Source organism: Pagrus pagrus, assembly GCF_965226575.1.
Source record: "Pagrus pagrus genome assembly, chromosome: 19".
NCBI classification, from domain to species: domain Eukaryota; kingdom Metazoa; phylum Chordata; class Actinopteri; order Spariformes; family Sparidae; genus Pagrus; species Pagrus pagrus.
The window spans coordinates 6,977,037-7,000,645 of NC_140203.1; the positions used below are offsets into that span (position 1 = coordinate 6,977,037).

At 42.3% G+C, this 23,609-nt stretch overlaps 3 protein-coding genes across 5 annotated transcripts; 1 reads left to right on the forward strand and 2 right to left on the reverse strand.

The window, feature by feature from the left end:
* Positions 1–2,930: 2,930 nt before the first annotated feature.
* Positions 2,931–13,729, reverse strand: ark2n (arkadia (rnf111) N-terminal like PKA signaling regulator 2n). 3 transcript variants are annotated; one of them, XM_084382585.1, is made up of 5 exons: positions 13,494–13,729; positions 11,549–12,454; positions 6,744–6,914; positions 6,164–6,278; positions 2,931–6,049 (listed from the first exon to the last, which is right to left on the reverse strand). In XM_084382585.1, exons 2-5 carry the CDS (start codon positions 12,384–12,386, stop codon positions 5,860–5,862), a joined length of 1,314 nt encoding a protein of 437 aa, XP_084238711.1. In that variant the 5' UTR covers positions 12,387–12,454; positions 13,494–13,729; the 3' UTR covers positions 2,931–5,859. The 3 variants fall into 3 exon arrangements, with proteins under 3 accessions (XP_084238711.1, XP_084238713.1, XP_084238712.1); XM_084382587.1 differs by lacking the exon at positions 6,744–6,914 and having other exon boundaries at positions 13,494–13,727; XM_084382586.1 differs by lacking the exons at positions 2,931–6,049; positions 6,164–6,278; positions 6,744–6,914 and adding an exon at positions 8,595–9,850.
* Positions 13,730–14,654: 925 nt separating this feature from the next.
* On the forward strand, positions 14,655–19,968 carry atp5fa1 (ATP synthase F1 subunit alpha). Its single transcript, XM_084383594.1, has 11 exons — positions 14,655–14,790; positions 15,989–16,064; positions 16,173–16,342; positions 16,537–16,710; positions 17,997–18,163; positions 18,383–18,683; positions 18,772–18,996; positions 19,067–19,174; positions 19,263–19,407; positions 19,511–19,661; positions 19,750–19,968. Exons 1-11 carry the CDS (start codon positions 14,731–14,733, stop codon positions 19,826–19,828), a joined length of 1,656 nt encoding a protein of 551 aa, XP_084239720.1. The 5' UTR covers positions 14,655–14,730; the 3' UTR covers positions 19,829–19,968.
* Positions 19,969–21,145: 1,177 nt separating this feature from the next.
* hwa (huluwa) lies at positions 21,146–23,565 on the reverse strand. Its single transcript, XM_084384037.1, has 3 exons — positions 22,485–23,565; positions 21,555–21,747; positions 21,146–21,374 (listed from the first exon to the last, which is right to left on the reverse strand). Exons 1-3 carry the CDS (start codon positions 23,076–23,078, stop codon positions 21,208–21,210), a joined length of 954 nt encoding a protein of 317 aa, XP_084240163.1. The 5' UTR covers positions 23,079–23,565; the 3' UTR covers positions 21,146–21,207.
* Positions 23,566–23,609: the final 44 nt, after the last annotated feature.

Consider the following 23,609-nt stretch of genomic DNA (forward strand, 5'->3'; position numbering starts at 1 on the left):
TCAAAGATCAAGATTGTTTCATAGCTGTGGGAAAACGCAGAGTGGATTGAGAGCAGCCGAAGATGGAAAGTCCAGCTTCCCTCAAGTGGGATTTTGAATGGAGTGCTTGTAGTGCTTTTACTTAAGAAAGCACTTAAGCATTGTACACATATTACAGGTTTGTTAGTTTTGACTATTGTTACTCCCACAAAATTCTAACACCATGAGATTTTTAATCAGTAATCATCAGTAATGTGGAAATAATGACTTAGTGGGTAAAGGAAGGTATCAGAACAAGTAGAACAGTCTGGTGAGTTCAGAAAATGATATCACTTTACTGTAATGCAGCCTTTAAAACCAGAAAAAGACACAATTCATGCCATACACAATATTTAATGCAGCCGAACCACAGATATCTTCTTTTTTACTTGTCAAAACCTGGTGCCTACATTACCCAAAATACAACAGAATGGCCGACAGTCCGGTCGGACACAGCCGTCGGGGAAATGTAGCTGAATAATCTCCTACAGATCATTAAATAATATTCAACGCTCATCATAACACCTTTAAAAAGCAATGTCCCTGTGTTGAAACGTTTTCATTTACAGCAGATATGCTAAAAACTGTCTGTGTCCTGAAAAGCTCTGCGCCTTTAGTGTTAAGCCTGAAGGGTGGAGGAACAGATGGGCACGGGGAGGCTGAGGGGGTCACAAAACTCTTAGTCCCATATGTCCTCGTCCTCCACTTCCCACCATCTAATGCTTTAAGCCTGCGGTGCCACACAAAGAGTCTTTCACTGTGCTTTACTGTCAGTGCAGGTCACATTACTGCAATTAGTTTCCTTTATTTACAGCTATCACTTTCTACAAAACCTTTATAATAAATAGTATGAAATCAGTAGCTACTGTAATATTTGATTTTCTTGAAAGCTGAATTTTCTTTTAGTCCAAAGTGACGTCTTCAAATGTCCAAAACTCAACATATTCAGTTTATAATGGCACAAGACAAAAAAAGCTGTAAATCCACTCATTTGAGAAGCTTGATTCAGACAAGATTCAGCTCTTTTTCTCGGCGATTCATCAATTTATTGCCTTTTTACAACAGAAATAACAAAGATTCATGACAGAAGGAAGGAGAAAGCTAAAGTTGTACACACGTTGTGCTCACTTATAATCAGAAGTAGTCGTATGCGTTTTTGTTGTTGGTTGTGAGCCCTCTGGTAGTGGTCATTAGCAAGCGAGCCGTCATTTTGAATAAACCTAGAACACCACTTGTACCACTCAGAATCCAAAGCTGCATCATTTAACACTTAAAAGACATCTGCAAGAGTAAGAATACGTATTTCTGGCTTTTGAGAGTGAGCCAGCACGCTCGCTGCTCTGTGAGGCCACCACTGCCCTGTAAAAATTAGCATACAGCTGATGTTCTGCCCCGGGGGTGAAAAGAGCTGGCTAAAGGGCTTTGGTTTCAGGAGAAGGGCCCCGCGGACTGAATTGCTCCACTCCCTCATTGTCCTCCTCATGTGAACTCCATATGTCCCCCTAGTGGCAGGTGTCACAGTGTGACCTCTGACCTGGCATACCACTTCTGTGGGTGAGGGTGAAGTTGTATTGTTCGCAGCGAGGCAGTTGTCTAGACTGTTTGGCCACAGGATAAAAGCAAACAATGAGACGTGTCAGTACGTGTTGTACCTATGATGGTGATTATTCTCACTTATGCGCACAAGTACACACTCGAAAAAACACTTTTTGATAGATTCGGGCTTAAGATGCATTTATCAGTGTGCTGTAGAGCTGCAACGATTGGTCAATCAAAAGACAAATAATCGCCAATTATTTTGCTAATTGATCGCTTTAGTCATTTTTAAGCAAAAATGTCAAACATTGGCTGGTTCTAGCATTTTAAATGTAAGGATTTACATTACCCTGGGTTCTGGGAATACTTCTAAAACTATGAAAGATGTGTTAAACCATTGGTACCCTCCTGAATCTTCATTATCTCAACTGCACATTGGTGGTAGTTGCATGTTTCAATCCCTATTTGTTACCATATAGGAGCTGAAACAAGACTACTATGAAAACATATTTAAATCCGCTAGATGCTAGATTTTCCCCCGAGAAATTAACAAAAATGTGGGAAAACACCTTATCCTGCACTATTAAAGAAAGTGAGAAAAAAAAAATCCTGGACCCGTCCCTTTATCTGGATCCGCACCAAATGTTAATGGGGTCTATTCTGGGCTGAGATCCATCCTCCATCCAAGTTTTGTGGAAGTCTGTTCGGTAGTTTTTGTGTAATCCTGATGACAAACCAACCAACAGAGAGAACTTTTAAAAGTAGACTTTAAAGTGGAAGTGTGGCAACAACCAACCAACCAACCAACAACACAGGAAAAAATGTGTTTATTCAATCATTTAGTCTCTAACGGAAACATGAAAGCAGATAGAAATTGTGCCAGTCTGCCAGCCCGACTGGAGTGCCACTCAGCCTTCATTTTCCTGCTTGGTGGCAGACAGAGTAGCATGTGCAAACGAGGTTGACGGGGAACCAAACAAACGCCGATGGTGTCATTACCTATTGACATTACATTGTGAAAATCAACATTAAAGATAAAACAAAACACTTGTCTATTACCAGCTGAAGTTACACTGTTTGCAAAAGCTGTTTTCGAAAGGTGCCTGAAAGGATGCAAGGCTGTAACAAATTTAATTGTCTCCAGTTCATAGACTTCAGTCCCAATTAGACTTCTTCTGACAGCCACCATGACACGGACGCATCAAACTAAACATGGAACAACAAAGATAAATCCTCACCAGTTCAATTTTCCTTCCCTAAGCCTGACACCAGGCGTCCTAAAAGTCACAGCACATGAGCAAAGACATCACAGCCTGCTTGTGAAATGAACCACTGTGTTTTCTGCAGACAGGAGAATAAATTACAGAACAAAGGGGTCATTAAATAATGCTCTATTTATTTAGCTTTAAAATAGTTTCTTTTTGTTCTACAGACATATTTTCAAGGAAGTCGAGGACTTGCAGAAGCAACAAAATAAACACCTTTTTTTTTTGTTAATTTAAAATACTGACAGTAAAATAAAACAAAAATAACAGAAGAGCGAGGCTAAATTACTGGTAATGAGGATAATATTTGACTTGAGGTTAAAGATGTGACCAAACATGCTATGTGCAACCATAGTCGAGCATCACTGCCCTTATTTTCTACCAAACCTCTATCACTAAAGACACGAGTCTCACTAACAATTCATAATAATCCTAATTAACAATAGCAAAAGGGATTTTGCAAGCAGAAGTGGTCTGGTAAAAGAATTGGTGTTACAGTGGTAGGTGCTTTACGTGGAAAGAACTGGCCAAAGGAAAACAAAAATAATCACATTGTACTGTCTGAATTCATGTCACCTCATTTCACAACACATGTACGGACTTCCAAATAAAAAGATTTAGACTTACAGAGCAAAGACCAGAAGCAAATTTCAAACTGGGAAACGAAAACAAACTGAAAACATAAATTCCATTTAGACTTTGGTTTAGTTACTTATATTTAAAATTTCCCTTCCCTTCTGTGACCAGCAGAAGTAAAATAATTTGACTCTACGATTCTCAAACATGGCATTGGAAAGTAGGTGTTATTCAATATGCAATAAAACAAATGTGAAGTGTTAGCACAGTTTGTCAAGTTGGATCATTGATAAAAGATTTACCAGCCTGGCTGCCGTACTGCATGAAGACAAAAATAAGACCACAGGGGAAGAGAGCAAGCAGGCCCTGAGGATCAGGGTAAAAACAGTTCACACAGGAAAAGTGTCTTCTTTTTTTTTTTTCTTTTTTAAACGCCACAAACTCAACTCCACTTTTTACTCTTTTTTATACGTGTGCTAAATTCACATCTATTATTAAAATATTTATTGTTGAGATAGCAAAATTGACTTCTTTGTAAGGTAAAAGAATAAGCTTTATACGATTCTAAAAGAAAATAGTGCACATTTCAAGGCATTCAGGCCATCTTGCTTTGCAGTATTCAATGGAAAATGCATTTCCTCAGTTGTTATAAAGGGGTCCCCAGAGGTTTTAAAGGTGTTTGCATCCACTCAGGATAAGCATGCAAACAATAAGTGCACCCAGTCAGCACTGCAGGGTCATACATTCACTGACAACTACGTCACCTGGGACGCTCGCAGACTCCCAACACAAAATATGTCTATAAACAAAACATACATCATTTCTATTGCCAATACACCACCACATATAGTAGTGCTGTGGTGGAAGTGAGTATTATTTTGTAGTGTGTTTGTAACAAGTGTGTTTGTATTTTCCCTAAATCTGGGTATACACCAGTGGTTTTCTGTAAAAAAAAAAAAAAGAAAAAAGAAAAGAAAAAACTTTTTGTAATATTGTAGTAACAGAAACAAGAACTGTGGATTGAATTATGATATTGATTGATTAAAAGAAATTTTGGGAAATGCGCTTAATTGCAGCTACGAGGAACTTTCATTATTTGATGATTCTGGCGCCCCCTGTGGCCGAAAGCGGTATACGCACCACCGCCAGCTAACGGGTGCCTGGTAGAAGCAATTTTGTTGTGAAAGTTTAACATACCCGATTAATGTTATGATTTTAAAGGGAATCGGCCCCAGTGACGGCTTTAGAAATAACTTAAATAGCTATGAAGATATAGCCAATCATCTTGCTAATGGTTCTGTTTGCTTATGTGGGTCCTGTAGAGGCATCGGTGTTAAATTGAGATGGTTTCATAACCAGTTAAAAACTCTTTGTAGTTTGTTCCAATATGAAGCTACAATTAGCCACAGATTAGAATAGCACAAGGGCTGCAGATGGGGAAACAGACATTTTTTTTTACATTTACGTTTTGTATACATTGAACAAAATGAGACATAATGTGTTAATTAGAAAGCCTTCGAGGTGCTGGTAGGTGGATGGATGTTGTTACCTTTGGACAGAACCAAGCTAGCTGTTCTGCTCTGCTTATAGACGTGTTAAGCTAAGCTAACCAGCTGCTTGCTGTTGCCTTACTGTGTATTTAACAGAGAGAGAAAGACAGATGAGTGGTATCAATTTTTCTGGTCGAACTCGTGACAAAAATCAATTAAGCCCATTTCCCAAAATTTCAAACTATTCCTTTCAGACAAATCAAAATCCTGCTCTGCAGCACCAGAGAATAGGCCGGACCTAAGCTGCACAGAGGATAGTAAAGCAAAGCGATCCATGCAGACTGAGCTAAATGTGAAACCAGTGGTGAGACTTTTGAAAACAAAACTGACCCTAGACATCAATCTATGGTCTACTGTACAACATAAAGTGTACCAGCTGCCATTTTTGTCTTGAGCGCAGGTGACTGCGGGTAAAAATGCCGAATCAAGTCTGAAAAGATGTCATTCAGAGTCTGTAGTGAAGCAGGTCAACAGCCGTGTCATGATACTGACCTGCTCTCAAGCAGCAACGTGAAGTTTTCACTTGACAGCTTGCAAGCACACAACACAAAATCACCACCTACATCCGTTATCAATGGGTAAACTGAGGTATTAAAAGAAGGTAGGATATTGCTATCATTAACAGATCAAGTCACTCTTGCGTATATTTCCACCTGCGCTTGAAGTGCTGTGCCATTTTATTAAAACTAAAGTCAGAGCTGAGGAGCCAACATCAGGGAATCACGTCAGTAGAATGGCTTTGATACATATGATTGTTTAACAGTAAGTTAAAAACAAACAGTGCCCTGGAGCAGGAAGAGTCCACGAGCGGTTACAGGCGAGGCCGCAACTATAGGAAGGATTTCAGCCATAACATGGAGGCAAGGCGAGAGGGACGAGAGGAAGAAATCAGGAGTCTTCAGTGTACAAGTTGTTTAAAGTAGGTATTTGTGTCCGGCGTCCTCGTCGAGTGTGAGGTCCACCACTTCGGGAGGGGACACCCAGTTGGGCTGAGGGGAAACAGTAGTCCAGAGCTGTGGTTGATTTGTGCTGTTTAACTGCTCCACTGAGCTCTCCTTCCAGGTGGACAGACTCTTTATCACCCCGCCGCATGGGTGGGCACATCTGGAGTTAGACAAAGACATTTAAAAAGTTGAAATCATTTGTAACACCAGAGAGGGAGAGGAGAGGGGGCAATTCACACTGTCAGAAAAATGTTTCCCCACTGTAAGTCTTTACCGTGCTTTCTCTTGCACTCCGACTATTTCCACCTCACTGTCAGAGGAAGCAATGTTAATCTGGCCCTTGTTGTGCTGAGAACTTTCCTTGTGCGACAGCTCTGCCTCCGCGTGGCCTGAAACAAACGAGAGGAACAGAGTCACACATTGTGAGGAGGACCGGAGCAGCATAGAGCTTCAGGCCTCGCTGACACAAAGACTGCAGCTGCTTTGACACAGACAAGAACAAAACAATGATGAGTCTGACACTTGGGTATAAAAAGCTTGCTGGATAGCAGGGACTGACACATTGGACAGAACATAAATTGTGAACTTTATGTTCATGTTTCGACAATGCCGGCTAGTCAGCTGCAAAAGGTCAATTCTGTTGTCTTGAAGCAAGGAGGAAAGACTTTTATAGCACCAAATGTAAGCCAGTAGGATGAAGGCAGTTGTACTTCAAAGGCGTCTTGCTGAGATAAAAAGACCATTTCCCCCACATAGCACATTGCTTACTGGTGACACCCATGCCTCTAAATGTCCTGTCTTCACTGAGAGGAGTGGAAATGATCAGTTTTGGATTTACCGGGTTTGTAACTGACCTGAGATAGAGCTCAGAGCTCTTATACACCCAGAGTGAGCTGCCATATCCTGGCCTCTGTGTGTTTTTAGCTCATGCTTTATCACCGTGGGCCGGACTGTCTCCACACACATACTCTCCTGGTTAGAATCAGTGTCTGAAATATCATAGTGACCCACTACTGGAGGCCCGTCTGCAGAAAACAAAGAAAACACTTCATTATTCAATTCATGCCTGGGAATAGTAGGAACTGGACACTGCGTCCATAGTTACTACTAATAGGAACAAGGAAACACACCATATTTTCCGCAGATGAAGCGAAGTAAAACATGTTGGGCTCATTTAGCTTGATAGCTCCAATATCGTGAACGGTTATAGAAACCTGCCAGGTTTTCCAAGCTACACTAGCGAGGCTTTTCTCCTTTTATAACCAGGGTTGTGTTTGCAGTGTATTAATAAATCTTTTGCAGCAGCTTTTTTTCTCTCCATTTATTGCTTTTAAAATAACAGCCATTCACATAAAAACTACACTAGAATACAGTCATTACAAAACACTTCAAAATGATCTTACTCAGTGAATGAAATGTAGTGGGGGTAATAAAAAGCCAAACAATAGATTAGTAACTCTGTGGAAGAGCAGGTACAGGTATCTTTGTTCTACCCTGTAAAAGAAGTCCCTGGGAGAGAGAGAGACACGCACACACTGCTATCCAGACAAGACTGTGGGTGTGTGTGAGGGGGTTCGTCTGGACAGCATGTACTATGAGAGAGAACGCTGCCTATGAATAGCTGATTGGGCTGAAATAGGCAGGTAGCAGGGTTACCGGAGAAACCGAGGACTTGCCAATGTAAAGGCCATGTATTAGAGATAGAAAAAGGACTCATGTAAACCAGGATTATCTCTTTGGTAAACAATGGACTGTCCTTAGTGTTTGTTTCTAATGCACACAGTTTGTGATTGTATGCACAAGGCTCCCTTTAACTGTGTTGATCAAACAGTTGATTTAAAGGTCATTTCAGTCGTGACAAATGCAGGACAGCAGTCGTTGGAGTAATTATGCACCATGAAACAAAAACAACAATTTTCACACAATTTGAAACAAAACCATTAGGCTAAGAGAAAACAACCAAATAGATAAAAATGTTCAGTCGGTCACCATTTATCAGCATAAGCAAAGCTGCACCTTGCACACATGCTGCTGATGAAAACTAATTTGGCCTTGCACATTCTAGTTACTAATATAATCACATGCAAACAGGTGGGAGAACTTTCCATCCAGCTTTCAGTTATGTAAAACTGACAGTCATGGGGCTACATATACACATACAGAAAATGTAACACTCTTTTTTTTTTTTTTTAAACATCCTAACTATAAATATGATTAGGCCTGTGATGGTTAGATAGTGCTAGCAGTGTTAAGAACTGTGACACTATGGTCATTTACATCAGCAAAAGGGAGTTTGAGGAGAGGGTTGAGGAGTGTGTCCACCTCAAAAAGACCACAGGATCTGAACCAGAGAAGGCCACTTGATCTCTAAGTTTTTAGGAAATCGGTAAACATTGCCATGCACCATACTGCAGCTGTATTACTGCAGTACATTTGTTAGTTTGATGCCTGGATTTTTAGTTTAAAGTCAAGCTGCGGAAACACACAGTGCCCTGTGGAGACACAGGCCAAGCTGGCAGACCAGTGCATAACTAAAGATAAACTAGGCGAGTATTATGTGAGTGAAGATTTGAAGCTCTTGACATCGCAGCTAATAACCACAACGTAGGAACCCATGCCTTATCTGATGTCCATAATCTATACATAGGCTACTAAAAATAATCATTGGGAGTCATTTCTCCCTCACTAGTTTCTTGTTACTGCACAAAGGCAGTGATAGCAGCAAATGTAACAGAAAGGCAAACATTTAAAATGTAAACTTCTAATCTAATTATGTAATAGGATTCTAAAAAGCAAGAAATTGTGTAGGTTAGTATATGTGTGTTTATATTTATAGGCAAATCTGTGTTTTTAAATGTTTTGATGTTAGTAAAGCTATGCCACCAAAATAAAGGTTGTCACAAGATTTTAAAAGTCATGAACCATTTACAAGCAAAGTGCAAACAGTTCAGGAGGAAGAAGAGTAATGTAGAGTGTTGAACCTAATTTCTAAAGAAATAGTACTATGATGCTCTATCGTTCCCAGCATGAAGTTAGAATGACAAGGCACATGCTATTAAGCAGCAGCACGCCACATAGCACTGTCATGATGGCTGCCCAGGTGCTGTAATGCACATTCTGTATGAATGACATATTCAGCTACTGTGTGTGTGTATGTGTGTGTGTGTGTGTGTGTACAGCTGGTCAACAAAAACAAACAAGCCATACATTAAGCAATACAATAAGAGCCCTGACTCAACAGTCTATTGAGATTTGCCCCGTGTCCGTGTCACAGATGCTGCAGAAATCAAACAGGTGAGTTGAATTATTCTGAATGTCACATCTCACAGTGATTCAGTGCCAGCAGGTGCACCGGGCCTCAGGTCTGCACACAGTCAAGTCCAAATGACCAGCTCAGGCCCAGCTGCTGTTGATGGTATATCTGTTTAGTGACCTCACATCATTTACCTATATTAATACCCATTGCCATGCTTTCTGCATCCACACTTGGTAAGATCAAAGAGCGAGGAGTGAAGTAGAAGTGTAATCTAAACATTCAAGAGACCAGGGTCTGGAACACCTAGATTTCCATTCTGAGTGACCACTTCAGGTAGGATGTTGTTGTTTATGGGGGTGGGGGTGAGACTGTTGTTCTCTCGTGCCAACATGTAGGCAGCCATAGTCTCAGCAGACTCTGACGAGGGCAAATAGGAACTGGGCGGGGACGGACGTCCCCCCTGGGGGTGCTGCCCTTCCAGGGCATCACTTGAGCGTTTGGACGAGTCGTTGTCCGAGTCGAGGTGTGCAAGCTTTTCCATCCAGATGCGGAAGCGCTCCTCAGTCTGTCGCTGCATCACAGCAAAGCGCGTCATGGCCTCCTCCAGAACACTGCCGATGCCGTTCCTGTCCCACGTACTGGTGTCCAGCAGCCCATGAATCTGGGCGCCCACTCTGGATCTCTCCGATGCACGTCTGAAGCCAGCTTTAAAGACATTGAGGCCAAGCCATAAGAAAATACAGTAGCACGTTCATGCTTCGGAGGTGGACTTTTGTATTAAAAGAGAAAATGAGTTTGTTTTTGGTTACGTGCAGATCGACTCTTTCATGCTGATGGACTACATCATGCAGTTGTAGCACTCAAATCTGTGTGCGGAATGTAAAAATGGTTGAAACATTTCATGTAGTACGGATCCCTAATGTCAGAAAACTGGATGTCTCGGGCGACTGATTCAGTGACTGCTTTGGAGAAAGTGTTAACTGGAAAGCCTTAAGGTAAACGCACCCATTTCTGGCAAATTCATTACAAAACTATGATAAAGAGATTAGTCTAAACTACATTTTCTACTAAAATGAATCATCTTTGTAAAAAATAAGGTAGGGTTAGTATCAGCCAAACCAGGCACCTTGAGTAATACCACTACAGAAACAAAAATGGGACTAGATAGAGTGGTTCCACAGTAACAACTGATTTAAACAGAGACCTTGACACAAGACAAGCTTAATTCTGAACTTCATGGAAAAGAAAAACTGCCTACCAGAGGAAACCCAACATGTTATATTCTAAGAAATACAGTGAAAAAGATCAGCCTCAACACCAACAGCAGCAGGCCTGAAAAAACCACCCTGAAGCAACTTATGGAAAACTCAACTCACCCAAGAGGTTCTACAACCATCTGAAAACATTACGTATACTGAGGAAACAAACACCGGGCCAATGTACCGTCCATACAGTCACTGTGTCTATTCTTATTAGATACTTCTGTGCTTGAGTTTAGTCTATAACTTACAGCCATCCTCAGTCAGAACAGTATATGCATTAATATTTTGTAGTCTGTTGCATAAGAGCTATCTGACTCAGGGTTGCTACACAACCCATTACAGGGAAGAGAAACCACCTGTTTGCAATTCTAAAAAAGCTTCATCGTCTCCTGTGTAGGCAGAGTGAAGTGTATGATAGACCTGAGGAATATTCAAAAGCTTCAGTCAGAGAAAGAAAAGCAGGATATACTAAATGAGTCTTGGAACTTCGACTAGCACAGTGACATTATACATCATTGTCTATTTACAGCAACGGCTGAGGATATAAATGGCTCACTTGTTGAATTGCAGAACTCACAATTTAGGTTAGATTAGCACAGCTCCGTTTATATCAGTCCATGAGTTGAAAAATGTCCACTAGACTTCCACAGCATGCAAACGATGAGACTAAGTTCCAACAAAACATAATGTTGTCGTACTACAAGTGACTTGGCATAGGCCCTTCTAAAACATACAGTCTGTGTGTCTACAGACAGGGTGAATGAAGACAGGTGATGGGTGAGAAAACAACCAAAAGAAAAAAAGGAAAAAAAAGACAGTGATTTATAGAATTAACACAAACAAAACAGTGTTTGTACTGATCTGATGACTTTCTACAGTCCCATTACATTCTTACTATATGTAGCAAGTGGAAAAGGTTGGTTTGCCTGAACATTTAAAGTCATGCAGGCAACCTCTTATTGTTCAGCTCTGTGTTTGACTCTTAAGGCTAATCACCTTCGATCGTCAAGCTGTGGATCTATATGTTTTTTTGTTACTATGTGACATCTTTATATGGGATATGTAAGTGGATGTTACAATTACCCTGAACAGTGGAAGAAGTACTGTGCTGTAAGTGTGTGTAGTGAACATGGGATGTTACCTGAAATATCTGTCTTGATTGTCTTGCTACCTCCTGAAGTGTCATCGTCGTCGTCCTCAGAGGAGCTGGTGCTGGAGTCACACGTGAGCTCGCTGTCGCTCGTACTGCTGTCCTGCAGCAGGTTATACTTCTTCCGTGCTGCTGCCTCTCGTTTCTGCCTCAGCAAACGCATTCGCTCCTTGTGTTTCTGGCTCCGGTGACCTTTCACTTTCGCCAACTTGCCGTTGGTTTGTTTTTCCTGCCCTCCTGCTGCTACCATAGTGGGCTGGCAGCGGTTTTTCTTTGCAGCCATTGCATTAGGGGGCATCTCACTCTCCGAACGTGACCGCCGAGACTTCCTCCCCCCTGCGCCCGTGGCAGATGTTTGCCTCCCTGTTGCCTGCCCGGGATCATTTGCAGCTTCCATGCTGCCCCCCTCCTCTGCTCCTACACGAGGAGCAGCACCTTCTTCCCCTGAGGACAGTGTGTCTGAGTCAGCAAGGTGGCCACTGGATGAAGGGGAGAGCATGCAGGGGTTTGAGGAGTCACTCTCATAGATATGACGAGATACAGGCTTGTCACTCCCTGTGGAGGCATGCTGGGACTCTGGGGAGTCTCTGCGTAGCTCCTGCATCAGGCATGGCATGGAGAGGAGACTCTGCTCACCCTCTGTATTCAAGGGGCTGTCTCCCTCTTTTTCCCTCGGTGGTGAGCTGGTACTGGTGGTGGTCTCTGTTTTCAGATGGTCATCCTGCTCTCCCTGAGCAGACGTCGTGGCTGATTGTGCTTCATCAAGGCACTCTATGGGGCACTCAGCATCCACAAATTCCTCTGCCTTCTCTGAATCAGCCATCTTCATGCTATTAAAGCCCAGAGCCCAAAGGTCCAACAAACATGGACCAATGTGCCTGGACCAGAGCTCACCTGCTGGGATAACGAAAACATACCACCAATTACAATTCACAGTTTGAATGAGAGCAATATGTGCATCTGTGCAAGAGGCGTCTGGGAGCATGGGGCGTGATATCTATTTGGTTATTTCCACAAAGCAAACGGTAAGAATTGTTTGCGTTGCCAGTCTGGCTTTCTGCATCTGAGGAGATAACCTCAAATATGTGTGGAATAAATCCCAACATATTATAAACGATAAACTCCAGAGTTAGCACCAAGGTATACCATTACTTCAATTAGTCATTTTGCAATATTTATGGGCAATATTTATGGGCAATATTAAGTATAGTGGACATTTCTTTTGAAACATGTAGATCTACAGTTCAGCTATATAGATACACACTGGTGGCATGTTCAAGCTTTCTCATCCCTTTTTCCAAACTGGCTTTAAACTTATTTTGAACATTTTGTACTGGTTTAACATGCTGCAGGACCACTGACTGTTCAGTTCTCAGAAACAACAGATGACCTCATTCAACTTGATGCAACAATTTGGCCAGAAAGAAATCCCATTAACGACATTGCTAGTATGCACTTCGAGTGCAAAAACGTTACTTCACTTTGATTTTTGATCAACTTTTACATCTCACACAGACTGAGAATGTTTTCATGATAGCCTGTTTAATATCCTCAGCCACAATGAACTAACTGTATTTAAAATGCGACATTTATTGGTGATAATTCGTGACTTTAACGTTAGTTAGTTGTGTCTGTGGTTAGCTGAGGCTAACACAGGCTCGGATCCAGACAGTTACTTTTAGCTGCGTAGTGAAGCTAACCTCGGTCATAACCTTACGCCCAAAAACTTGGCGAGAAAAAGACGACTAGTCATGGGAACATTTTCAGGTTGCAGGGCAGCTGCCTCGCAAGAGTCTATAAATGGAAGCAGTATCTATCCACCCAGAGGCGTAACAAGCAGGATAATGTCAGCAGCTAACGCTAGCAGCTAACGCTAGCTCAGTCAAAGCGATAGCCAACTTAGCATTTAAAATCGGCTGCGCTAGTTGTAACTTACCGCGGCGTTAGTTGTACTCTTCTTTTCCCCGTGTCAGACTTATCGACATCTTCGGTAATTTGGAGCCTCTCTGATTTGCGATGCATAAACAATGCACTGATAAATACACTTTATTTATTTACTACTTGGAAGAATCTGAATGTGTTTTGGCGCAGTGTGCTCGCAGCTTCGCGAGCTCTGTTAGCCGTTAACAGCTAGCTGTATGTTTATTTTAAAATGTCTCCATCATGGCCGCCCGTCTTTACAAAGCTACATGCGCCACTTCCGGCCTTTTGTTCACGGTCGAGCGCCCCCGTGGGTCGAGTATTAGTACTACAGCCACACTACAGTCAGTCCAGTCATACTTGAGTAAAAGTAAAGCTACTGTGTCAAAATATGACTGGTAAAAGTGAAAGTCACCCATACTAATAGTACTTGAGTAAAAGTCTTCAAATCTAGTATTTAATGTAGAATACATTGTAGTATAGAGTATATAATAGTCAAATTAACATCAGCTGCTGTGTACATTATTTTTACTGAACTGTGTTAATTACCCCAGATTGGCTGTTTGGTAATTATATCAGACACAAATTAATCTAGAAAATGGCACTATTTTCAGCAAAGTATGAGCTCAGATAATAGGCATTAAAACTAGATTTTGATGCCCATTTTTAAGACAATACCTCAGGATCAGATAATAAAGTGCTTTTTAAAAAAAAAATCAAATCGAAAGATAACACTAATTGGACCTATTACTTTATTTACCATCAAAACGAAAGCAATCTATATTTTTGGTGTAAGTTTGGCTAAATCTAAAGCATTGAAGCAAACGTGTAAATTATTATAAGATGTCTGTTTTTGACCTATACTATTACATTTTCCTGGAATCAACCAAAAATTGCTGGAAATATCCCCAAGCTAAATCTTGATAAGTCGGATAGTTTATGACCAGATGGTTCATAATGATAAAATCATATTAATAAGTAGATACACGTTTAAATATAATATTTGTCATATCTCCTGTATATTTTGACATATTGTAATAAATCATGACCTACCCGGTGTTTGACAATATCATACTTCATGACATTTTGAAAATGGAAAGAAAGAAATAGAGACAAAAGAAAAGAAAAGAAACAGAAGTAGTACTTTATTTTGAAGTACTTCCGGGTCACTGTGACCTTTCTACTGCTCGTCTCCGTGTCCGCCATCCTTCTCTCTCCGCTCCGGAGCAGGACAGACTGAGCAGGACACCGACATGCTGTCTGTACGCGTCGCAGCGGCCCTTGCCCGGGCCCTACCTCGCCGGGCTGGATTTGTAAGCAACTTTAAATCCTTCGTGTTTCGATTTGTGTCGATTTTCTTCACTTAATCCCGACTTAATTGAGTTAAAGCGCCATGGCGGTGTTGTGCATGCACACGTCTTTGCACCGGAGGACACCGGGCCCTTCACAGAAGTTAGCTAGCTAGTTCCCACATTTGTGACAGACGAGAACTACCCGCCCACTAAACCGTACATTGCATTATTAACAGTGACTTCACGATTAAATTGACCTTTCAGCTGCTTGTTATGGTGCTAATGCATCGCCAACGCACATGACTAAGCTAAAGTGCAGTAGTGACGAATGTAATTTGGTAGTGAAGGTCAGGTTTGTCTCACTCCGCATGCTAGCTTTTCGCAAGTTTTGCAAAGTTGATTGCAAACATGGGGTGATATGAAGCTTAATCTCATTCTGTTCTGCCAGATACAACGTTTCTTTTAAGGCTATTAACTGTTAGTACAGACTGTCCTGTGACTCTGCAGAATATACGACCTGTTTTATGTTTTGGAAGTAGGATTGTCTACATACAGATTTTAGCTAGTTGTGAAGCTGTTTCTAAAATCTCCATTGACTTTCAGTTCAATCTGGATTTAAACAGTCTGCTGGAGGATTTAAAGACAGATTTACAACCTGTTCCCTAGGTGGCAGCTCTGCTTTCTGTCCAGCTAGTAATGACATATGGCCTTGTTTTTGTGTGAAACACAGGATAAATATTAAAAATTTACTGATCAATACTACACATTTAGCAAAAAATCTTACATTTTTGGCTCATGTTGTGTTAATTAAGTGAAACATTACAGAGTCACAGCTTAGGAAATGGGATAAAAATCTTTTTTTATTGTGCAACGAAAACCCAGATTGTTACGATAGTCCTTCTTAAACCTTGCGAACAGTTTTCAAACATCGCAGTGTTTATCTTTCATAAAAACGAGTGGATGGTTAGTGAAAAATCGCCCTTAAGAATTCAACTAATTAAAAATGTGTTAACCAACAATCAGGTATGGGCACAAAAAGTGTCTCATTACAAAATAAAAGTACTTTGTTCATCAAAAATATCAAAGTAAAATACAAAATAAAGATATGACGGATGGGAGCTCCGTGATTATAGTGCAGCCATTACTTTTTGTTTTTGTTTTCATTCAAATTACTACACTACAGTGGATAATGTTGATTTCTTTGCTTGTTGTGTTAAAGGTATCAAAGAACGTTGCTGCAGCATGTGTAGGAGCCAGGAATCTACACACTGCTCGTCCATGGCTGCAGAAAACAGGTGAGACCTTTTATTAACCTGTTGCATGAGAAAATTAATTACCCAATAGGGTTTTCAAACCTGTTAATTAGTGGACTTTTCTTGAATAACACTTTACAACCGTTAAAGGCACAGCCGAGGTGTCGTCCATCCTGGAGGAGAAGATCCTGGGAGCCGACACCAGTGCCGACCTGGAGGAGACTGGTCGTGTGCTGTCCATCGGTGATGGTATTGCCAGAGTGTACGGTCTGAGGAACGTGCAGGCTGAGGAGATGGTGGAGTTCTCCTCTGGGCTGAAGGTAAGACTGATGATACCACTGACCTCTACTGCTACAGCTTGAATGTTTTAGGAGAGTAAAAGCTAAGTTGTTAAGGGTAATTGGCAAAAGGCAGTTTTCTCTACTGTCTCAGAAACTGCTGTCGGTGTTCCTTCGGTAAAGTTCACAGGCACTGCTACTGAATGGTAGTAACTGTTGTTTCTTCTCTTTTCCAGGGCATGTCTCTGAACTTGGAGCCTGACAATGTCGGTGTTGTGGTGTTTGGTAACGACAAGCTCATCAAGGAAGGAGACATTGTCAAGAGAACAGGCGCTATTGTAGATGTGCCTGTCGGTGAAGAGCTTCTGGGCCGTGTCGTCGATGCTCTGGGAAATGCTATCGATGGAAAGGTAAATGATGATAATGAGCTATATGATTATATTTCTTTGTACTTATAGTAGAACAATTAAAAGATGAATGAATATATACATATAGACAAGATAGGAAAAAATAATTGTTTGATTTTAAACCCATGAGGAGATAACAATATCCCTGCGTTCCAATACTATCATACTATTTAGTATGCCAGAAATAGATTGAGTATATCCCAATTCGAATTATGTAAAATGTGGTTTGCCAAAAATATCAGGATGTCCTACTACATCGGTGGTCGATGTTTGCAGTATGCAAGCCAGCATGCTTTTCCTGCTATTCTGACCCTCAATCCTCTGCGCAGCGGAAGATACGTCTCGTGTCACGGTGTGTTGCGAGAAAATAAACTAAGCAGAGAGAACAAAAACATTTGACAGCTCACTAACAGATGACCGCTCATTTGACAGAATGACAGACACTGCAGTGACAGATGACAGCGTGTTAAGTACCTTTTTATTTTGTACTCCAAAATTATGCAACAAGGCTGCGACGGATATAGGAGAAAGGGTCAAAGTTCAAGGCGCACTGTCATGACAAATTGGTATGTCCCAATTGTATGTATACTGCATAGAACAGTATATACTTTCGTAAGGGAAGCTGTAGTACGTACTAAAAGTAATAAGACAAAAGTATTTGATTGGGAACGCACCCTGTGTTTTAAGATTTTGTTAAGAAGTGTCTACAGATTTAGATTCCCTTAAACCCTCAGACTGTTTAATAGTTTAGAGTCTACTAAACAAAAGCTGCCTCTCCATGCCGTTTCTCACTGACCACAAGAGCACTTAACAAGCGTAAGGGAATTAGTAGGCACTTATTTTTTTTAGATAAATCATACAGATAAGATGGGGGGGGGGGGGAAGCCATTGACCTGTTCCCTAGTGCTAAGTGCAAATGACTCACTCAGAAAGTCTCTCTTACAGATATTTTCCCATTAATTAAAAAAATGTTTTTAATTTCACTGCAAGGAGTCCTGAATCATCCTCAAAAGTTATGTCAGAGATACATGCAATCAAGTTGTTGATCATCCAGAGATATGCAGCTGGGTATCATCTGCATAGCTTTGAATATTAATGTTTAGAGTGAAAGACTAAATTCATATGCCAAGTTAGTTTATCTTCTAATTTCATGGCTTGTTTTCATAAATGTCTCTCTATTATAGAGTGGATTTACAGTATCAGGCCTTTTTGATTGAATAATTCACTGGTCATGAGAGAAATTATTTGATGCTTCTCCTGATCTTTTTGTTCCTCTATTTACCTCACAGGGCCCCCTTGGTGCCAGCACCCGCAGGCGTGTGGGTCTGAAGGCCCCAGGCATCATCCCCCGTATCTCTGTGAGGGAGCCAATGCAGACCGGCATCAAAGCCGTGGACAGTTTGGTCCCCATCGGCCGTGGACAGCGTGAGCTCATCATCGGCGACAGGCAGACGGGGTAAGAGGACTCTGCTCAAAGGGAATAGTTGAACACATGACCGCTTCTGATGTCGTCCCTAGTGCCACTGAAATGCTGTCACATTATTTTTTCCTTCTGTTGCTGCAATGTAAGGTGGTGTCCTGATTTAACTTTTTTTTTTAATTAATTAAAACTGGAGAGTATTGAACTCCAGAACTCAAGATTGATATTCTCTAATGTACAACGTTTGTGTTGCAGCAAAACCGCCATTGCCATCGACACGATCATCAACCAGAAACGCTTCAACGAGGGAACTGACGAGAAGAAGAAGCTGTACTGCATCTACGTCGCCATCGGCCAGAAGAGATCCACAGTGGCTCAGCTGGTGAAGAGGCTGACTGATGCTGACGCCATGAAGTATACCATCGTGGTGTCTGCTACTGCCTCTGATGCCGCTCCCCTGCAGTACCTGGCTCCCTACTCCGGCTGCTCCATGGGCGAGTACTTCAGAGACAACGGCAAGCACGCCCTGATCATCTACGACGATCTGTCCAAGCAGGTGAGTTGGAGGGGATTTAAAATGAAGAAATCCAGTCGTTAAGGTAAATTTGCAGATAAAGTCAACCTGATGTGGTATCTCTCTGCAGGCCGTCGCCTACCGTCAGATGTCCCTGCTGCTTCGTCGTCCCCCCGGTCGTGAGGCTTACCCCGGAGACGTCTTCTACTTGCATTCCCGTCTGCTCGAGAGAGCTGCTAAGATGAACGACAACTTCGGCGGCGGCTCCCTCACAGCCCTTCCCGTTATCGAGACGCAGGCTGGTGACGTGTCAGCCTACATTCCAACTAATGTCATCTCCATCACAGACGGACAGGTGAGTGTGTGACTCGCTCCAGCCCAATTAAAATCCTGAACCAGTCACTAAAAGCTGTTCTCTCACTCAGATCTTCTTGGAGACTGAGCTGTTCTACAAGGGTATTCGTCCAGCCATCAACGTCGGTCTGTCTGTGTCACGTGTCGGATCTGCTGCCCAGACCAGGGCCATGAAGCAGGTTAGTCTTCCTCGTAATGACCCATCTCCCTACTTCTGTCACAGTGAACGTCTTTGATTCTGACTCGTTGATTTCTGTCAATCATCAGGTGGCTGGTACCATGAAGCTGGAGCTGGCCCAATACCGTGAGGTGGCTGCCTTCGCTCAGTTCGGTTCTGATCTGGACGCTGCCACTCAGCAGCTGCTGAACCGTGGTGTTCGTCTGACTGAGCTCCTTAAACAGGGACAGTACTGTGAGTACATACATTTAGTATTACGATGCCTTCAGTAGGCATCTTTTTAAGAAGATGTCTCCATTCTACAGTTGTCTTATGTATCGTGACTGTATGCTTTCAGCTCCAATGGCCATTGAAGAACAGGTAACAGTCATTTACGCTGGTGTGAGGGGACACCTGGACAAAATGGAGCCTAGCAAGATCACCAGGTTCGAGAAGGCCTTCCTGCAGCACATCCTGAGCCAGCACCAAGAACTGCTGTCAGCTATTAAGTAAGTCCAAGAGCTTCTCAGCAACAGCATATGTGATTTTTGTTTTTTTGCGCGTATGTATTTGTAACCAATCTTTTCTTGATTGCAGGGCCGATGGCAAAATCTCTGAGGCATCCGATGCTAAACTCAAGCAATTAGTGTTGACTTTCCTCTCCAGCTTCGAGTAAAGTGAATCTGGTTGTTTTCATGTCTTCATAGTGCATCGTCAGTTATACTTTCTATGAACTTTAAAAAACAATTCAAGCAGCACTTGATCTTTAATGTACAGATATCTCTGAACGGAGAATAAAGTATTCCAACTAGTTGACTTGAATGTCTCTTCTTGCATTTGGAGTGCTGTTGGGTCACTTTACCTTGATGATGAAAGTATTATTTTTGATTGATTTTTGAGTTAATACTGATGCTGATAGTGGGCACAGCCACAACACTAAACAATTTGCTTCTATCCAACGAAGAACTAACGAAAAATTGCTCAGAGAGATGGGACCTAATGTATGAAATCATTGCTAAAATCTTCATGACTTGTCTTAAGTGCAGTTTGAGAGGACGTGTACACTTGAGAGCTGCTGTGACTCTTCTGTATTTGATTCCTTGCACCATTTTAAAACAAAACTGTGTTGTGGATTAGATAGGTTACCATTTTGAATGAAGTAATGGGGACAATGTGATGGCAATTAGGGCAATCCTCATTCAACTAACATTTTTTAAATGTATTCTCAATGTACATCTTTCTACGGAGTCCCCTAAGGGTCATGGTGAGATTCTGTAGTTAAAGTTACTTCTATGGCTCAAGACTCCACTTTGAGGGTTGTGATGGTTGATAAATCAAAGACACAATCTTCCTGTAGTGTTAAAAACCCAACAGGAGCCACCATGCTTACTTTTTCTCTATATTCATGACGGCCATTAAGCATTACATCAGGCAGACGATTATTTCAAAATCCTCTGTAAGCCAACAGTGAATGCATCCACACCAACCATACTACAGTGCCCTCTGCTGGCAAGGAGTAGCACATGGCATATGTCCAAATCTTGTTGAATTATTTGGATCAATTTAAAAACACGTTTAATGTTACAGACCAGTGTTTTAGAAAAGGGTAAAGGGTTTTTTGTGTAAATTCTGTCTTTAAATCCAACAAAAGTAATCATAAACCACTGAACTAACTTCAAAGTAAAACTTTATTGGTCAGAGTGAATCAAAACATTTCAAACAATAGAAGTGAATATAAATCTTCATGTGGATGTTGATGAAAACCAGAAATAGTGACTATAGTTTATATCAATGTGAGTGAAGAAGTGCACAGTAAAACTTTTATATTTAAGTGACGGTGTGTTGGGAATATTTAACAATTTGAACATATTCAGTGGCAGAGTGCGTTCATCAAAAAAATATATCAGTTTGAACAAGTGTAAAGTCACAGTGATTATCAGTGAGACAAACTTAAATAAATGAAGCTCCAAAAAAAAAAATACAACATTTAAATAAATTAGTAAAAAAGATAAATTAATATTAAAACCACTAATCACACCCGACAGCTGCGACGCCTTACACCCAGTACTGTTTGGTGTGCACCGCAGGTCTGTGGTGTTTGTGTTTAGGGACGTTGTTCTGTTTGACGTAGCACGGGTCGTAATAATCCCACTCCAGCGCTGAAGCCAGGACACCGTTGGACAGACTGTCGCTGTCTGCTGACAGAATCCGCAGGGACACACCTGAAAAGAAACTTTGTTTTTATATTTATGTTTTAATTCACAAGTACTCTCATGTGAATAATGATTTCCACACAGTATCCTCAGTCTACCTGGTTTATTGCCAGTTTGATGCAGCACCAACATCAGTTATTAACGACAGCCATACTGATCAGAGTGCAGCTGAAGGAGGCTGAATCGTACCTGCACTTGCACCAAAGTCGCTGTCCAGTCCAGAGCCCACTGCAGATGTGTTCAGGCAGGACGCCTCTGAAGGCGGGTTGGCGTACTCGCGCACCATGTCTACTTTGTCAAACACGTGCACTGCAACACCTGGATTCACATCTGTCAGCATCTCGTAAGTGCTGCTCCGATGACCCACGTGGTTCGTCTCGTGCTGCGAACAAAGGACAAAATATAGACCTCACTCTCTGGACAAGGAATAAAGATTGTTTCATGCTTTATACTGGGTCTTGGGTGTTATTTCTGAAGTGATACTCTGAATATTGGTGTAGAGAGTTTGTAGCAACAAAACTCAGGTATTTTGTGACGGGAAGTCGTTACATCTCCAGCTCCGAACAGGTATTTGAAAGCCAAAACGTGATCTTTTCCTAACCTTAGCTAAGTGTTTTTTGTGCTTTGACCTAACCAGACCATGAGCACGGCCTAAAGAATCGAGTGATAGAGCGATTTTGACCTGGTGGATTATCAGTGCCAAGATTCAGCATTTTTCTGATCATCAGTATCAGTGTTTTTTGTGTCTGATTGCAGAGTTAAAGTAATGTCAATGATTTAATTTTGGCTCTGTGGTCAAAATTATGTTCCCCCCACAACACATCTGATTGGTTACACGTCACAAGTGGCTCGTCAGCACTGAATAATCTGAATCTGCAAAGTTAGCAGCAACTAAAGGGGTCACTTTTTTTTTGCCCTGGGGCCTTCAAGCAGCTTCATCCGGCCCTGCTGCTGAGTGCACTCACTAGATTTGTACCTGAATGCATCACCATCTGTCAACATTCAGTGGTAAAATAACATGTAAGCAGTTTTCATGTAGGTGTTTTTGAATGAATACCCATAATTTAGTCACAATGTCCCCTAACAATGAGCCATGAGTCATGAGTGATTCCCACTCACCGCTGGAGAGTTTGGCGGAACCAGGTTCACTCTGATCTCCGCCTCTGAGTCACTGGACTGCGGTAGAACCGGTGCGCTCTGGCACCAGCCCGACGCTTTGCTGACGCTGTATATCCGTGAGCCGGAGGCCAGGTCGAGTCTCTGGCTGAACCCGGCCGCAGGAGACGTGGCCCGGATGGTGCTCGGCGCCCTCAGGGACCCTGAGCCGGTGGCGCCGTCCGGCCTCAGGAGCCGGAACCTGTGATCCACCCCGGCCCTCTCCCTGGATGAAGCCCGGGAGGAGGTGACGGGATGGGGCAGGACGGGCTCCGACAGGGACATGTAGGCTCTCCTCCCGTCCTGCAGAGGAGGGAAGGCCACGTCGGACAGTCGCCTGACCCTGTGCAGGGTGGACTGCAGGAGCATCTCCTCTGTGTCCTCTCGCTTCAGCCTGCGCCTCTTTGACAGGACCAGCAGCTTGTAGCCCAGGAACAGGCAGTTGAGCAGGAGCAGGACGACCACACAGGGGATCAGCAGGAGGACCACCACAGTCAGGGTTGTCACGGGGTAACCTTCAGTCAGATCGGATGCTGTGGTCTGACCTGTCTGCGACATTTCATAACAGAGGACATGGGGGGTTAATTTTCAGAGAACTGCTGATCTCAGCTGAGATTCACGTTGTCTCTGAGCGCACAGGTGGCTCAGTGTGTCAATCAATGTGCACCACTGTGTGTTTGAAAGTCTTGTGTATCTAGTAACAACACAGCAGCCTGCTGCTTTAATGTAAACGGCCTCCAGATGTGCCTGTCGTCCTTTATCCGCCTCGTCCTCATCATTGTTGACTGACACTGTCAGTGTTAACAAAGCAAAGGCTTGATATGAGACGACTATGCAACGAGGACGAGGACCAGCCACCTGGATTACAGATCAACAGGTGTGTTGTATCATGTGCAGGATGATTCGTTGTCGTAGCGACCAGTCGCCGCTGGGTGGCAGCAGGTGGCCAGACTCCTGCATCACTGCAGCCATGAGGACTTCAGCCTCTGAGAAACTTTGGTGGGAGAAGAAGTTTGACGTAAAAGTACTGATACTACACCAGTACTGCATTTAAACCCTAACATAGATATTTAAGTCTTAAATACTGTT